This window comes from Vigna unguiculata, chromosome 8 (assembly GCF_004118075.2).
Source record: "Vigna unguiculata cultivar IT97K-499-35 chromosome 8, ASM411807v1, whole genome shotgun sequence".
NCBI lineage: Eukaryota > Viridiplantae > Streptophyta > Magnoliopsida > Fabales > Fabaceae > Vigna > Vigna unguiculata.
This window is the reverse complement of record NC_040286.1, coordinates 1,805,510-1,823,996: the sequence shown is the minus strand read 5'-3', so window position 1 is coordinate 1,823,996 and position 18,487 is coordinate 1,805,510. Positions and strand designations below refer to the sequence as shown.

Genomic DNA, 18,487 nt, shown 5'->3' with positions numbered 1-18,487 from the left:
ATGAAAGAAAAAGATGAGTGTAATGTTACAACTCTAAAGCAAGTGTATAATGCAAGATATAGGTACAAACGTTCAATAAGAGGTTCAAGAACTGAGTTACAACAGTTAATGTTGATGTTGGAACGTGATCACTACATCCATTTTAGTAGATGTCTTGATGAATCTGATGTGGTAAGCGATTTGTTCTGGACCCATCCTGATGTTGTGAAGTTGTTAAATTCATTCAATATTGTGTTCTTAATGGATAGTACCTATAAAACCAACAAATATCGGTTGCCATTACTTGAGATTGTTGGTGTGACCTCAACAGGATTAACTTTCTTGGCCGCTTTTGCATTTTTATCTAGTGAAAAGCAAAATAATTTCATTTGGGCTCTTGAAAGGCTAAGAGGTCTATTTATGACGTCCGAGGGTGGTCCACAAGTCATTGTAACTGATAGGGATCTTGCTCTAATGAATGTTGTTGGCATGGTGTTCCCTGAGTGTTATCATCTTCTATGTCGTTTCCACATTCAAAAAAATGTGCAGGCAAAGTGCAAAATGTTAGTAAATTCTGTTGATGCATGGGATGTTGTATTGCTATTAATTAAAGTTCAACGAGTGTGTTCATCGTCTTGAGCTTGTTTGCCAGCCATGGCCTGTATTCTTTGAATATGTTAACGACTCGTGGATCATTCCTTATAAGAAATTCTTTGTGAAGGCATGGACGAACAAAGTTATGCATTTGGGGAATACAACATCAAACAAGTATGTTTGTATTTTGCTATTAATTAAATTTTTTTTATTAATGGTTTATATGATTTCCTTGTATAAATTGTACTAGGGTTGAGTCTGCTCACTGGAGTCTGAAGAAAGTTCTTGGAAGTAGTATGGGAGACCTTTGTTCGTGTTGGGATGGAATTCACAACGTTATTATCTTGCAACACAACGAAATTAAGGCGTCTTTTGAAAGAAGTTTAAATCTGATCAGTGACTCTTACAAGGCATTGAGTTATAGAAGATTAGTGGGAAATATTTCTAGATGTGCCTTAGAACTCCTTGCTCCAGAGTTGGAAAGAGTAAAGAAGATTGGATTCGATAGTAGTCGTTGTGGCTGCATTCTCAGACAAACTTATGGTCTACCATGTGCGTGTGAATTAGCACGATATGATCCTGGGATTATTCCTCTCCAAGAAATTCATGTGATGTGGACTAGGTTGAGCTTCTCCAATGTCTCGTCTTCACAATCTGAAGGGCAATTATCTATTCAGAGGGAAGTTGATCTACTGCTTAATCTTTTCAAAGAAGTTGATATTGCAGGAAAAGTGACCATAAAACATAAATTACTCGACATAGTTTGCCCTTCCATGACATCGATGTTACCACCACCAAGTAAAGTTAAGACGAAAGGTGCAGCTAAGAGTCATAGATCAAATAAGTCAACCAAACGTGATCCCTCCTATTTTGAGCATGTGGACGCCTTCATTGAGTCCTCAAGACAAGACACATGTGTTGCAAAAATAGAAAACAAGCTGAAGAGCAAACGTGTAATTGAAGAGAAAGTAATACCCATGCTAGAACAGTTCAATCCTGTTTTTCATCCTTATATACTCGATGTTGTCGATGTTGTTGCGGACGACCATTGTGGATATAGATGCATTGCTGCATTGTTGGGTATGGGTGAGGAGTCGTGGCCTCTAATTAGACATGACCTATACAAAGAACTTAGTCAATGGTGAGATGAATATGCAACATTAGTTGGAGGCTATGATCGTCTGGAAGAACTGAGAAAGTCTTTGCTAGTTCACTCACCATCAGGGGTATGACTTCTACACACCAATGTTGAAATTTATGTATTAAAAGTTTTTTATGATTTTGTTTTAGTACAATCTAATTAAATTATATGCAGGCTAATCGAGACAAGTGGATGACTATACCAGACATGGGGTATGCGATTGCTAATCGGTATAATGTAATCCTCGTCTGCTTGTCGTCAGTTCAGAATTTGACGATATTCCCACTTCGTACATCCCCACCTATTTCGCAAAGTCAACATCGACTAATTTGTATTGAACATGTTTACAGTTCTCATTTTGTGCAGGTATATATGTTTATATATATATATATATATATATATATATATATATATATATTATTTTTATAAAGAACTTTATATCTCTATTAACTAATTGTGTATTTACAGGTTCGTCTACAAGAAGGTTGTCCATTACCAACAGTGGATATCATATTATCTAGCAATTGTTACCCAAAGGCAAAAGGTTGGGCATCATTTTATAGAGATAGGATGCAAGCATTCCTAGATTTACATGTAGTGGATCGTAGTTATGTAGATCTCATGGAAGACTGATATTTGTTGATTGTATTAAGTATTTGACTGTTGTTGTTTGTCATTATTTTACCAATATATAAAATTCTAACTCCTTTGACCAAGGGACGGATATATTTTGGCCTCATTGCTAACATTAAATAACTTAATATAAAATATCATATATAGATGAAATATCTTAATATAAAAATTCTAACATCAAATACAAATAAATAGTAAATGGACTATCCAGACGTAGATGGTCGTCGGCCTCGAACTCTACGTCCTCCTCCACTCTCTTCCTCTTCAACGCCATCTTGAGCCATCTGCAATAACTCACGAGTGCGATCCCAAGCAACTGTGCCCTCAGTAACGTCTCTACAGTCTATCATCCGCTGAAGACCGCCTACAATGCGTTTCACGAGACCCTGTGATAGTAACAAGTTAATGTCAAATATTAAAAGTTACTAATAATACGAACAACTAAATTTATAACATACCAAGAAACCACTGGAAGATGATGACGTTGACGTCCTCTGAACTGGTATGTCATCTGGCAAATTTCGACGAAGTCGGGGCACAATGACAAGGCTAGGTCGGTCGGCCTCAGCTCCACGTAAAATGTATGGATGGGAGACTCTCCTAAACCACTGCAAATATCCATCTGCACATGAAAAAGGAGTTGGTGCTTGGACCACTTGATGTACAACAAATTGCTCGTGCTTCTTCCACCGATCATCAATAGCCTCAAAGTCCATCATAGGAAGCGAACTGGGCGGCGGTGGAATAGGCTGCATTAAGCCAAATTGTCGCAACACACGCTCCGGCATATGACGGTGTACGAGGGTACCAACCCTCAGGAAGCCAGAAAACATGCCATGTGTTACAAGTTGTCGAGCAGCTCTATGTGCTACATATGGGTTCCAAATCATCCCATCATATGTCAAGCCATCCAACTGGACTCTAACATCAGCTATAGCGGAAATGGCGCGTCCAGTGACATAACGTAGAGCACGGGGTTCGGTCTCCACATATGTATCCCGTACTTGCTTCCTTCCCAATGTAGGGAAGTGCTCGTATATTCAAGCCTGTATCAAATAACATTTCATTTAACCATTGTCATATCAAACTAAAAACAAGTAAAATAAAGAATAAAATGTTATATAAATGGGTACCTGCAGAAGAGGTAGATATCCAGCTAATTGCTTTGTATTTGCAAAGCTGGCATCTCCTAGCTGCTCATATAAGTGGACAAGAGCAGCAACTCTCCAACCATATGTACGACATGTGGAGAGATCTCTAAATAGCTCGAGATAATGTGTACGAACATAGGTCGCGCTTTTGTTAGCAAATATCGTGCACCCTACAAGGTGCAAAAGATATGCACGTGCAGCAAACTCCCATAGCTCGTTTTCACAACAGCTGTCATACAACTCTCTCAACCAGCTAAGTCGGACCTGTGCACCCCGACTTTGATTAAGCTCCACACAAGCCATGGCCCGGTCAACACCAAGAAGTGTCGTCAAAATCTCAACAGACTCTTCATATTCAAGATTTTCAGTGGAGCAAAAGTTTCCACTGATGGAAAGATGGAGAAGTGACCATACGTCATCCAAAGTGATGGTCATCTCCCCAATGGGTAGATGAAAAGTATTAGTCTCGAGATGCCATCTCTTCACGAAACCCAATACTAACCCAAGATCGATATATTCATATAAAATATCGCACAGAGGCGATAATCCAGAAGCTAACACAAAAGGTGCAACAGAAGGATGAGGACGTCCTAATTTCTTCACCTTTTTAATATGAGAGACCACTTTCACAGCTCGATCCTAACAAAAGAAACAAAAAAGAATAAAAATACTTAACAACAACAAAATTAAACCTATATAAAAACTTCTTACTGACCTGACCATCCCATATCATGCATGCAACATGATCCTGGTACCGGGTCAATAAAGATGTATCATATAGACCACTAGGAAATCCTCCACCATCGTTATCAATGCCCTGCTCGTCCTCCTGAGGAACGTCAGAAACCTCATTCTCAACAATATCATCTTGAACCACATTAGCCTCATGCTGACCCCTTCTACGAGCCGAAGTTGTGGGTCTCTTCCGTGTACCACCCTGTCTGGAACTCTCGGGTGCATCATTTGAACCGCGTCTAGATAAATTTCCTCGTGTCCTAACCATATCTGTAATTCAAAGTTTGAAACATTAGAATCCAATATAAATTTCCTGGAAAAATAACTACATTAAATAAACAACATGATTTTGAATTCCGTTACCAAATGCACTTTTTGTCGTAATAATAGGAAAGGTAAATTATTGATGCTTCAAGGTGATGAAGGCAATTTCCTCTACTGGTTTGTAAATTTTACATGCTAGACTTGGAAGAAATGTTTGTTGGATTTAATGCTTAAATTGGTGACGGACCACTTTAAAGTTAATCATATAGTTCTTAGTACCAACAATGAATCACCTCATTTTAATGCCGAGCTACCGTGTGTTCTCTCTTCTTTATACCTCTCTAACCATTCTTTCTTTTTCCATTTCACACACATAATGCTCCAAAGACTCAGTCCTTAATTACATTCAACAAGTAACTGCTAAAACGGATTTCACGAAAAAAACACCAAAAAAAACCCAAAACGGATACTAAAATCTGTTTCACCACAATTCAAAAAAAAAAAAAAAGAAACGGAATGTGTATTCCGTTTCATACACCTCCGACATGGAATCCACAATCCGTTTCAGCAATATTAAAAACAAAAACAAAAATGGAATGCGTATTCCGTTTCATACGCCTCCGACACGGCATTCAAAAGCTGTTTCAATAAAATTGAAAAAAAAATTAACAAACGGAATGTGTATTCCGTTTCATACACTTCCGACACGGCTTACAAAAGCTGTTTCAGTAAAATTGAAAAAAAAAAGACCAAACGGAATGTGTATTCCATTTCTTACAGTTCCCACACGGCTTACAAAAGTCGTTTCAGTAAAATTGAAAAAAAAAAAGAACAAACGAAGTGTATTCCGTTTCACCATTATGGAAGTGCACTCTTAAAACGAAGATGCAAAAATCAATTAAAATAAACAGACAACATTCCTGAAATTAATTACAAATTTAAAAACATTACTTGGAGAAGATGCGTCTGTGGTGTTGCGCAAGACAAGACCAGAAAAGGGAGGCAGCAGAGATGAAGACTGTGTTGTGGACGCTCGAGAGAAGAACTGTGTGGTGGAGGATGTGTGCGACAATGCGTGGGAGAAGACCAAAGTGGGAGAAGACCAAACGTGGGAGAAGACGGAGGAAGAGTGTGTGGAGGCTATGTGGGAGAAGAGGAGAATGAGGGAGAACAAACTGGCTAGGTCAAAGATTCCTGATGGGTGCAGGGAATCGGATTCTCGCTTTATTGGGGTTTGTTTTGGGGGTGCAGTGGTGCAGGGGTATGCGGTTAAAATTGGGGTTTTTTAGGGGGTGCAGCGTCAGGCGTTTGGGGGTGCAGGGGTATGCGGTAAAAAAACACAGTAAATCTTATATTTAACTATGGGCAATTATGAAAATAAAATTGATTTTGGGGTACAAACGAGATTCTTGGAGGTGTAGGGAGAAGCCCCCAACTTTTCCCATAGAAAAAAATCTACAACTTTTATCTTATTTCTATTTACATTTTCTATATAAATGATATTATATTTTATTTATACTATGAAACAATAAGATTTCTTCTGTCCAGAGAAAAAAAGACGAGAGCTCATAAAATGTCCGATCTAATAAACTATTGACATTAAATCTGTAAATTTGATCTGATCCGATTATGATCTTTTTATAGGACAAAACGTCTCCGATTTAAAAAAATTCAAGCCAAAATATTCACAAAAATTATGTCGGTTAGACCAATCCATGAATTGGTTTTTTTTAATCTATAAGTGAGCTTTAAGTTTAATGAAACTTCACAAAATCAACTTAAAAAATAAGAATTGCATTATTGTAAATTGACTTTATCTTTAATTAATATGAGATTTTTAATACAGACTGACTTATCTCAACCTTTGTTCTAAGTCAGTTTATCTTGTCCTTCGATCTAAGTTATTTATTTAAATTTTTGACACGATCCATCCATCTTAACCTTTAGTTTGGATCATCCACATCAACACGTCACGATTTGTCTCTACCTTAATAGAGGACTTTGGAAACGGGGTCATTATTTTAGTCCAGTCGTTTGGTGACCTAATTATCCTAAGTGTAAGTGACTCGCATGCCATAGATCAAATTAACGATTCTAATTAAATGAACTGTTGAAGTTGAGGATTCTCATACTCTTCTAACAGTGAAGCACACGTGAAATTGAGTAGGACCAAAGGGGACATCATGGATCCACCGTCATGCCAAAATTGAAATGAAATCCTTTTATGTTTTTCTCTTTTTCGGAAAATAAACAAATGCACACCAATTCAAATCAAACACATCAACGTTTTCATCCAAATCAACAATCACAATCACAGTTGTTGTCCTCCCGAGTTGTACGTGAACCGTAGGATCACATGTTCTATTTTATCCTCACAATGCTCTTTATCATGAATTTTGCATGAAAAGTTTTTTTTTTTTCTATATTCGTAAGATATCTTTATGAGAAATTAAAAACTTGTTGACTTCTCAATAGAGTAATAATAGAGTGAGAGATTTAGTGAAACAAGATTGAACAATATAAGAAATGTTAGGTAATAAGTTACTGCAAAACATTTGCAAGACTACAATAATCAAAATGATCACAAGAAGTGCAAACCTAATTTTAGTTTCACCAACTCATTCCATGATATCTTTAGCATACTCTTTTAAGAAATAATAAACCACCAATAAAACGAGTGATAATTATCCCACCAAAAAAATTAGTGGCTCCAAATCCAGAATCAAATATATGTATTTATTGAAGTGTAACATTAATGCATTTTCATTTACCATTTTTTAATTAATATTCATCACAGTGTTTTACTCTCTAAAATACATTTATTTACTATATATGTTGAAGTCTTATGTTAACTATAGAGATAAACTCAAATTACATTATAAAAGTATGTGTAAATCTCATTTTACAAACCAATTTTATAAGATTGGGTTAGACTTAATGTTCATTTCTTAATATGATATCAGAGTCATAAATTTGAGTTTATCTTAACGAAATTTATTATTTGTTGGATGTATTGTTTCACATGCTTTTATATCGCTAATTTGAGTTTATCTTAACGAAATTTATTATTTGTTGGATGTATTGTTTCACATGCTTTTATATCGCTATCAGACCATGGTTAATGTCTAGTCACACGCTCTAGATGTATTTACCTCAATCTGCGAGATATGTGTTACCATTTATATTAGGGTTAAATATGTTTTTGGTCCCTTAAATTTCAATGAATTTTGGAATTAGTCTATTTCAAAACTTTAGACCAATTTAATCATTCATCTTTCAAAATACGTGAATTTAGTCATTTTAATCAAATTTTGTTAGGTTTATTTGATGTTCCGTACACATTTCAGTATTGTATTTGAGTTGTTTATGTTGTTTGACACATTTTTGCTTTAATGTTAAATTAAATATTATTATAAAACGAGCTTGAAATGTAAAATAAATTTAATAAAATTTGATTAAAATGACTAAATCCACGTATTTCAAAAGATGAATGACTAAATTGATCAAAAATTTTGAAATGGACTAATTTCAAAATTCACTAAAAGATAAGGGACCAAAAACATATTTAATGCTTTGTATTAGAAAACAAACCCTTAATCTTTTAAGGATTTTATTGAAGTTTTATCTATATATATATATATATATAAATATATATATATATATATATATAAATATATGTATTTCTTTTTACAAATTTTAGTGTGCAAATAGTTAAATAAATAAGTCTTAGTCTATAAAAAAATTACAACTTTTTCTTCTTTGAAGATTTAACTAATGAATAATTCTACACACAAAAAAAAAAATGAATGCATTAAAACAATCTATTTGAGAGACTTGATTTTTTATGACGGCAGAGTTTGCAACACTGAAGTTATAGCATAGCCATTCTGAAAGCTAGGGTATTAATTAACATTATCGCCATCATGTGTTGCCATGTTTGACAAACTTTATGTTTGGAACATATGAAACAGATAAGAATGGGAGAGAAGAGTTGAAATATGTTGAGAGATGAATTTCTTTTTGTAAGATTGTAATGAGATAATTTTTATTATTATTATTAATTTGATAAAATAACCTTACCCTAAAATGTGATAAAAAAAATTTTACAACTTTTTAATTGAATAAACATGTATTTTCACTTTTTTTCCCATTTGTCTGTTTCTTTGTTTTCTGCCAAATGGATCATAAAGTTAAATATCTATTTTAAGTTATATGAGTATAATTCCTATTCTAAACAGAATTATATATAAATTTCATTTTATAAATCAAATCACTCAAACGCAATTCGGTAAATGTTTAAGCAGAACATATTTATATGCGAGAGTTATCAATTAAAACATATACGCATAAAACAAAGAGTAAAACTATAACTATATGATAAAATATTAAAAGGTTTATAGTTAGTCAAAGATAAATAAAAGAATAATTTGAGTTTTAGGGGTGCAAGATTGAATATAAAGTAGATCTATAAGTAGTACATATGTAGGTTGTGAAGGAGTTTCTCAGTAAAAACTTATAAAAGACAAAAATCATTGAAAATTTCACGTCGACTCGAAATAAAGTCAATTTACAATATATAAGTGAGTGCAATCCTTTTTTTATAAACCGGTTTTGTAAAATTAAGTTAGATTTCAAGTTTATTTTTAACAAAAATCTAAAGGAAAAAAAATAAAATTAACTAGTCCATAAATTAAAATTAATGTATGGATAAGTGAATTTGTAAAACTTTTATCGCAAAACTTTTTTTAAACTTTTTATTTTTCGATTCATAATGTAAATTTAGCTAATAAAAAAGGTTAATTTTATTTTTTTGGAAATAAAAAAATATTTTTTATTACTAAAAGGCATCCTTAGTTGGAACTCTTTTAGCAAGAATGTAATTAATTGAAAGTCAGTTCTACACTACTGATGTCATTAAATTAAATTAGGTGAAAGTAGTTAAATTTTCCTTTTATATTTGAGATATTCATCATGCTCTATTTTATTAGTTGAAAATTACTACAAGTATATAAATAAAGAGAGAAAACCAATCAATAAAGGTGGTCTCACAATTTCTTATTTTTGCATTTTAATTAGTTTTAACCAATGAAATAATATGAAAAAAACGTTAAAAATTGTTATCACCATTTTTTCATATTGGGATCCATTAAACTTTATTTATTTTTGTTGTAATTGAGTATTAAGAGAGTTTTTATATATACATCTCTTTAATATAGTCATGAAATTACAATTATATGAGATTTTCATATAGAGAAAAAAAAATGTGTTTATTGTTACTTTAACCTTACGTAAGTGTATTTGAATTGGTCTACGCAATAAATTGGAGGTAAAATAAGAATAACATTCCTCACTGTGCTTTTCCTTTAACTTAAGGTAATTGTGTTTAAAAACAGTATCGTAACTAAAGTGGAGACGAATGAAGAATAGTTTCACTGAATTTCCTAAATTATCTCATTATTTAAAAAAAATAATATGTTTTTTATTCTTTAATTTTAAGTGAATTTTGAAATTAGTTCATTTCAAAACTTTAAATCAATTTAGCTTTTCATCTTTCGAAATACGTGAATTTAATAATTTTAATCAAATTTTGTTAGGTTTATTTGATGTTTCGTACGTATTTTAGGATTGTATTTGAGTTGTTTATACTGTTTGACACATTTTTGCTTTATTGTTAAGTCAAATACTAAACGCGTTTGAAATGTCAAATAAACTTAACAAAATTTGATTAAAATGACTAAATCTTCAAAAGATGAAAGACTAAATTGATCCAAAGTTTCAAAATAGACTAATTCCACAATTACCTGAAAGTTAAAAGACCAAACACATATTTAACCATTTAAAAAAATATGATATAGAATTTTAAGCCGTAAAATATTTCAAAGATAGGGAATTTACTAATAACTTTTAAAAATAATGTACGTACTAACTTGTGCTTAGCATCCACGCATCTTCTATAAGTAAGACTTTGTTTCTATAAGTGGAAAAATTAGAGTTTAACTACAAAAGGAACAAAAGAGTATTAAAAGAAAAAAATCTCAAATAGCAATTAATTTTAGAGATAGAAAAGAAAATAGTTAGTATAATAACTAATTTATCTATAAATTTATAAAATTAAAAATTATTGATATCTAAAAGAATTTATTATGAATCAAAAGTTATAATTAGTTCATGAATAAGATTCTAAATTGATGTCTAACATTAATTAATTATTAAGGTTTTGACTATATAAAAAAAATAGTATTTAAATTAATCATTAATTAATTAGATATTAATTAATTTATTTTTCTCACTCGATCGAAAGAAAACTACAAAATGTGTTTACTGAATATTTTAATTCATTGAATTGTTAGTATTGGTAGAACAGATTAATTGTATATTTTTAATCAAAATTAGACCATCATAGTCATAAACTATATTAATTGATGTGTGTAAAATATGAAATTGAATCTATCTTACCATCTTAAATTTATACCTAGATATTAAGTGCCTCGTCTTAATTATGTCCTTTTTATAAGACATTTTAATTCATTTATTTTAGTTTATTATCTTTGTGTGCCTATTTATCTATATTACACTATAATAAAAATTGTAAATAATGATCTATGTAATTAAAAATAATTGGTCACTATAATAATTTTTATTATGAATAAAAAGTCATAATTTGTCTTTAAATTGGTAACTAAAATAGTTTATATTATGAATTTGTCTCTAAATTAGTCATTAACATTAATTATCAATATTTTGATTACCAAAGAAATTGGTCTCTGATTATAAAATAGATCTTTAAATTGGTTTTTAAACAATTTTTTATCACTAATTATTTAGAACTTTTATTGTACAGTTTATTTTAACTAAAAAAAAAATAGCTTAGATCACTAGTGCAAAAATGGGATATTAGATCGGTTGTGCAGGAACCAATCTAACGATTCACGCGGTGGCAATTTTGAAAATAACTTCATTTACACTAGATCGGTTGTGTGGGGAACCGATCTAACATGTATACATTAGATCGGTTTAGCGGGAAAACAATCTAACGTTCTTTTTTTTAAAATTAAAAAAAAACACCGACGCTTTTAAATATTAGATCGGTTAGCAATATAACTGATGTAATGTTTTCTGCACAAATCTGTGAAACCCTTTCTTCTCTCTCGCGCCTCACTGTGCATCCGCTTCCATTATTCATCTGCGTTTTTCTCCACTGTGCATCATCGCCATTTTGCTCCGTTCATCGCGAAATCATTTGCTTTCTTCTCTGTTCGCCGCACCATGAAACCCTTTCCATTTTGCTGTAACGACCACCTCCTCCGCGCCACCAACGACCACCTCCACGCCACGAACCGCCGCTGTCGTCCCACCACGAAACCCTCGCCGCACCACGAACCGTCATTCGCCGCACCACGAACCGCCGCTGTCGACAGAAATCCCTGTCTCGCGTGGAAGCTATCGCAACTTGATGTTGTCGATGCCGCCACACCTCCGTTGAAGCTGTTTGAGCTATTGTTGGCGTTGCTTGACGTCCTACCTCCATTTTGAAGTTGCTTGAGCTATTGCCGCTGCCGCTTTGTTTGCTCCGTTTTCCGCCGCCGCTCTTACCTCCATTGGAAGATTACCATCACTTGCATTGATAAAGGTCAGTTCCTCCAAACTTCATTCATTACATTGAAATTGTTGGCTGCCTTTTTGGGATTTGAATCTTGGTAAATACGTTAAATTGGTTCTTGGAATTTTAGTGCACATAAAATTGGTCAGTTCCTTAAAACAATTTACATTAAAGTTTAAAGCATAAGAGTGGATTTTTTGCTTGTGGCTGGTTTTATGAACTTGATCTTGTATCAAGTTCATTCATTTATCTATTTGCAGAAACAATTAAAAATACCGATTGAGTCACTAAATATAATAAATCTAAAGTATAATTGGAAGAAATTTGCTGAACTAATTGTAATTTTAGGTGGTAAAAAAGAGTTTTTTATTATCAAATATTTGTAACATTAGTCAAAATAAAATTTAAAACCTAAACTTTAAATTCTAAACCTTAAATCTTAAACAAAACAAGTTATCTCCAATGTTTTTTTATCATTGTGTATTAATAAAGTCTCTTTTGTAAAGATTAAATGTAATCATTCGATTTACATTTATTATCTTTTGTTAATCTAATTTTTATCTATTAGTGTAAGTGTTCTATATATTTGTGATTAATGATTTCTCTATTTTGAAAATCGGAAGCTAAACTTTAAATCTAAAAGACTACTTGGAAGTGATTCCATTATTATTTTCTCTTTTTTAGAATATGGAATCATATTGGGTTAATCTATGAATAAGTTTTTGTCCATAGATTGTTTTATTTTGTTTAACTTAACCCAAGAATTCTTATTAATATTCGTCTAAGAGGACATAGAATTTAATTATTATCAAATAAAAATAGTGTTTGTTATCAAGGCACCCATACTGATACAGAAAAAAAATTCATGTTTATATAAAGATTATTTAAGATAATACATTAATGCTTTATTTAGATTATGGTGGGTGAGGTGGAAAAGAAAAGAAAAGAGGAGAAGGAAACTAGAAGAAGAGAGAAATTGTTTGAGTATAATATAACAAGAGTTGGTGGAAATTAATGAAGAATTTATAATTGATGTGACTGGAAATGAATAAAAATTAACTATTTGATTTAATTATTTCGTAAAACGTTCTTAAGTTTAGTTTATCCCATGCTTAGATTTAAAATTGTGAAATTAAATATCACTACAACAAAAAATCAATTATGATTTAAATTAGACTACAATTTTTTATGTTTGGTATATTATAAGTAATAGATAACAGTTTTTAATACGACAATACTTCTAAATCATCGTTTAAAATCTTCACAATAGACAATAGTTTTTCAGGTTGATTTTATATCTCATATATATTTTTAAACCACAATTTTACTGGTTTTGTCTACATAGCTTAAAGCAACAGATATATAATTATGAACTTTCATGATATTTATACAACATTTATAAAAATGTTGTTTATGATATATTTAGCCACATTTATTTAACTGTTGTCTAATTTAGTGTGGTCTAAACTCGTTGTAGTATATATATGATAATGAATCGGAAAAAAAAATGTCAACTTTTATCAAATACAACATGAATTTTTTATGGGTGATTTTTTTTATAAAGGGAATTTGAATATGTTTATGAAAAAGGAATTTGCAAATGAATTTAATATAGCAACGATAAATCTCAATCCACTTAATTGGATTTAATTTGGATTGGCCTTAGATTGGATATTTTTTATTTATTTTGAAAATCCAAAATCAATGTGCATTTAACTTGAGCCAAGGCGTTTGGGAATCAGGCTGAAGGTCAACCCGACCCCAACCAAAGGTTAGCTGAGTCATCCCTGAAAGTTGGTGTGAGTTGACCCCGACAGAAGATTGGCTCGAGTCGACACCGACCAAAGATCAGATTGAGTAGATCCTAACTAAGATCAACCCTAGTCAATCCCCAACGAATGTCGGTCAAAGAAAACCTCAACCAAAGGTTGGCCCTAACCGAAGTTGGACTACATTGGTCCTAATCAAAGGTCAAGTCGGTCCTAGAGGAGTTGGGCAAGGCTGGATGTCGACCCAACTTGGTCACGACTAATTCGACCCAGAACGAAGGTCAACCAAGTCGGCCCAACCAAAGTTTGACCGAGTAGCTTGGCCGAAGTTTGATCGAATCGATCCATCTGAAGTTTGACCATGTTGGCCTGATCGATGAACAACCGAGTCGGCTTGACCAAAGATTGGCACTCGACCAAAGGCCAGTCGAGTCTACCCGATCGATGGTCAATCGATTTAGGTCGAATGATGGTTGACCAAGTTAGTCTCGAGGGAAGGTCGACCCAAGTAGGTCTCGAACAAGTTGACCCGAGCCAAATGTTGGTCGAGTCAATCCAGCTGAAGTTTAATCGAGTCAGCCCGACTGAAGATCGACCAAGTTGGATTACCTGAAGATTGGTTGAGTTCTCGCGACCACTGGTCGACTAAGTCTGCCCGACTAGAGGTTGATCGAGCCAACCCGAGTCTAAGGTCAATATGATTCAACCTTGGTCGAAGGTCCACCAAAGTCGGCCTCGGTTGACTGACAACTTGAATAAGCCCCATCCAAAATTCAGTTTGTCTCAATTCTAAACGAAGGTCGAGCTGAATAAATTAAGATCTAAAGTCGAATCAATCTAAATCAAAGGGTCGAGCCGAGTCGACTTAGTTCATATCTAATGAACCTAATAGTCAAGAATATTAGACCGATCTTATTGAATTGAATCTCAAGAACAAAGTGAATTTAATTTAGTTTTAATTCAATTTAAATTGGATTAAAATAAATCTAAATCTAGTTATCTAACTAAAATGAATATATATTAAAATTCGTATCATTTTAACTAGATTTACTATATTTAAATTATATAAACGTGACAACGTATGTGTTTATATTAATAATAAGTAATAACAATTTGTTGTTTAATAATATTATAAGATTGTTTTGCATTATTAAATAACAACAATAAAACTTTTTTTTCAATTTAACATTATGAACAAGAAATTCTTAAAAAACAAACCACAGTTAAAAAAATATTTTAAAAGCTGTATCATTAAACAAAATAAAATGAGTTAAATTTGTTTTGCAAATGACAGTTTTGTTTTTGTTTATACATGCTGAAACTGTTAGCAACTATATCCAACAAAAGAAGATAAAAGAGAATAATGATTAATGAGAAGAAAAAAGACGTTTACTAAATAGCAATGCGACAAAACCAGTCAAAAGCAACAACATAACACAAACCGAAATCAAGAATAGTAAGAACAATAATACAACATTGCAACTCTACAACCTAAATCAATCAAATCAAGAGTGCTAGCCAGCCATAAAACTGGATTTCATCATGAAAATTGAGCTTTCTTTTTATTATTTTACTATAAAGACACTATTTTAATTTATTAAAATTATTGCATTATGATCATGATTAAATAAAGCAGAGAATTAAATAAATAAATAATAATTGATGCAAATTTGTAAATATTTTAAGAGTCCGATTTCTCTGTTAAATTTTTTGTACTGTCCTCCTATGTTAAATATTAAAAATATATTATTTTGATATATTTTAAAATTTTAAAAATACAACAGATGATATACAGAAAAAAATGGATAATTCCAACTTCATTTTTTAAGCATATAGAAACCCTAAATAATTGAAGAGACTGTGGAAGACACATATTCCAAACCCTAAATTACATAATCCCTCACCCACCTTCCTAGAAGGTCCCTTGAATTGCACTCGTGCATGAACCTCACATTTTTTTCTCATATATAACCAGAATCGGAGTGACTCAAAAACCAAATCCAAAAAGTAAAATGAGAAGAACCAAACAATGTTCTTCTTCATTCTCTTCTCATTCTTCTGCTTCTGAATCCAATCCTAGCAATAATCATAATAATAACAACAATTGTGTTAGAATAAGAGGGGCATGGAGTGCGGAAGAAGATAGGATTCTCACTGGGCTTGTGGAGGCCCATGGGCCGAGAAACTGGGCCTTGATAAGCCGACACGTAAAGGGCCGGTCCGGGAAGTCCTGCAGGCTTCGGTGGTGCAACCAGCTGAGTCCCGCCGTGGAGCACCGACCCTTCACCACGCGCGAGGACGCGCTTATCTTGCACGCGCACGACCGGTTAGGGAACAAGTGGGCCGCCATTGCGAGAATGCTTCCGGGCCGGACCGATAACGCCGTTAAGAACCACTGGAACGCCACGCTCAAGCGCAGGGCCTCCCAACGACGTCGTTTTTGGGATGAACCGTTGACTGCGCTGACTCTGGCGCCGCCGGGAAGCGGCGGCGGTGGCGGAGGATGGACGGCGGGGTTCCGGGATGTGGTTGCGAGGGAAGTGCGAGAATATGTGTCTTTCTCGTTTTCCGATAAGTTGGGCTCTAACGAGAAATTATCCAAATACTAATTTTTATTCGGTAATGGAATTTATGTCGTTAAGACTTGAAGTGTTCAGAGTAAAATTTATACTATTTATTAATATAAAATTAAATTTGTAATTAATAATAAATTTTAATTATGCGGTAATTTGATATTAATATAATATTATAAAAACTAAGAGAAACTCATCTGTCCACATTACATAAGAAAAATAAAGAAATAAAATAAAGAAATGGTTATTATGACCTAATCATACTTAGTAAAACAATAAAAATAAACTTGTAGTGACTGAAAATTGATATCCTTTTCATATATAAATTTATTTTATTCCATAAAAAAAACTTTTTTAATTAGTGACATTTTTTTGTTTAAACACAAAATTTGAAATATAAGAAATGTATTATTGAATTGTGCATTGTTATTAAATTACAAACCAATTTATTGACTTCTATAGATAATTTTTCTTAGTTGATAACACAATTTTTTTTTCTAAATGACAGATATATTAATACACAAGTTCACACACGTATATATAATGGCCAATATATTTATTTTTTTCAGATTTTTGCTCCTCTTAACACCAACTTATAAGTTGGGACCTCCTTAAAATAGGACAACAATTAAACTTATCCGAGTTACAACTTTTATTAGTCACATTATACATTATATTTTTTAAGAGTGTTTATAACTAAATCATATTGTTTTATACTACAATAATATTTTTAATTATCAACAAAATTTTATTGATCGAAGTAAATTTGTTAAGAAAATTTGTCAATTAATTAAAATTTAAACAATCTATGAAAATTTTGGTAACCAGTGATCTATTCATAAAATATATCGATTAATTAGAACTTTTATTATTGAAGAATTTGTCTATTATTAAATTTCACATGTAAAATAGTTGTCAAAATTTTTGTTTTAACCATTTTATCGTTAAATCTATTAGTAAATTCATCAACGATGAATTTTGTTTAGAAATCAGTCAATAAATATATTGATAATTAAATATTTTGAAAATTCATTATTAAATTCATCAGTATCTTATTTTTTTAAAACTTTTAAATAAAATGGATACCAAATTTCCAACCAAATCCAAGAAAATATTTTTATAAATTAATTGGTAATGAGTAAGAAAAAGAAAAGAAGTGGGAGGAGGAGGGAAAGAAGGAGGATAAGGAAGAGGAGGAAGAGGTAACGATGACAACAATACAACGACGACAATGATGAAGGAGTGATGGATGTCACATTGATAGCAACAAAGGAGAATGAGGAGAAAAAATCAATGTCATTCCAAAAAGAGAAAGAAAACCAAATCATAATTTACTAACAAATCTTACTAACCGGTATAAATTCATCGGTGATTACTAACAAATTTATAGTTGTAAGTAATTACTAGCAAATTCTTTTATCTATCAATAAAATTTATTGACAAACATTTTATTGTCAAAAATTTGACAAACAATTTTTGTTTACTGAGAAATATTTTTATTATCAAATTTTATCTTTCGGTAATTTCATTTTTCTTATAATGTTAAATCACTAAATTAATAATAAAAATGTAAAATACTAAAAAAAAACCTAACTAGACAAAATTTAACCATCATGCTTTTATATATATTTCTTCTTCTATAATGTTGCCTTATAAGCATCTAACTTCGTGGGGTAAATGCATAAAACTCGCATGATTCACATTTTTTAATATAAGTAATAGTGTTCCCACAATGTGTTTTGATGGGGATATTTACAATTTTTCAAGAGTTTAATTGAATTTTATCTCTTTTAAAAAAAATATTCTTTAGATTATTTGTTTAGACAAACAATTTTCTTTTATGAAAAAGAGGAGTTTAATTATAACTAAATATAAAAGTGTATTTAAACAATATTCAATAGTTCAATAATATAAATAGATGACTTTTTTTTGTCAATATTAGTTGAGGTTATTCTTCAATCAAAATTTGTCAGATATCATCAACTAAGTTAACAAGAGTTTTTTACTGGTATTGGTCGATACTTTTTTAAATGATATCGTCTATAGTT

At 31.9% G+C, this 18,487-nt stretch overlaps 3 protein-coding genes across 3 annotated transcripts; 2 read left to right on the top strand and 1 right to left on the bottom strand.

The window, feature by feature from the left end:
* On the top strand, positions 1-2,347 carry LOC114194217. Its single transcript, XM_028084329.1, has 6 exons — positions 1-171; positions 593-747; positions 824-1,653; positions 1,738-1,799; positions 1,889-2,080; positions 2,183-2,347. Exons 1-6 carry the CDS (start codon positions 1-3, stop codon positions 2,345-2,347), a joined length of 1,575 nt encoding a protein of 524 aa, XP_027940130.1.
* Positions 2,348-2,550: 203 nt separating this feature from the next.
* On the bottom strand, positions 2,551-4,501 carry LOC114194216 (protein MAIN-LIKE 1-like). Its single transcript, XM_028084328.1, has 4 exons — positions 4,214-4,501; positions 3,481-4,137; positions 2,806-3,378; positions 2,551-2,733 (listed from the first exon to the last, which is right to left on the bottom strand). The coding sequence occupies exons 1-4, from the start codon at positions 4,499-4,501 to the stop codon at positions 2,551-2,553; spliced, it is 1,701 nt and encodes a 566-aa protein (XP_027940129.1).
* An 11,230-nt stretch (positions 4,502-15,731) lies between these two features.
* LOC114195298 (transcription factor MYB73-like) lies at positions 15,732-16,515 on the top strand. The gene has a single exon (XM_028085718.1). The coding sequence runs from the start codon at positions 15,879-15,881 to the stop codon at positions 16,473-16,475; it is 597 nt and encodes a 198-aa protein (XP_027941519.1). The 5' UTR covers positions 15,732-15,878; the 3' UTR covers positions 16,476-16,515.
* Positions 16,516-18,487: the final 1,972 nt, after the last annotated feature.

Coding starts and splice junctions, on each gene's coding strand:
- LOC114194216 (XM_028084328.1), bottom strand. CDS start 4,501: ATGGTTAGGACACGAGGAAATTTATCTAGACGCGGTTCAAATGATGCA. Junction 4,138..4,213: donor GCATGATATGGGATGGTCAG/GTCAGTAAGAAG, acceptor TTCTTTTGTTAG/GATCGAGCTGTGAAAGTGGT. Junction 3,379..3,480: donor GATATCTACCTCTTCTGCAG/GTACCCATTTAT, acceptor TGAATATACGAG/CACTTCCCTACATTGGGAAG.
- LOC114195298 (XM_028085718.1), top strand. CDS start 15,879: ATGAGAAGAACCAAACAATGTTCTTCTTCATTCTCTTCTCATTCTTCT.
- LOC114194217 (XM_028084329.1), top strand. CDS start 1: ATGAAAGAAAAAGATGAGTGTAATGTTACAACTCTAAAGCAAGTGTAT. Junction 748..823: donor GGGAATACAACATCAAACAA/GTATGTTTGTAT, acceptor AAATTGTACTAG/GGTTGAGTCTGCTCACTGGA. Junction 1,654..1,737: donor ATGCATTGCTGCATTGTTGG/GTATGGGTGAGG, acceptor ATGCAACATTAG/TTGGAGGCTATGATCGTCTG.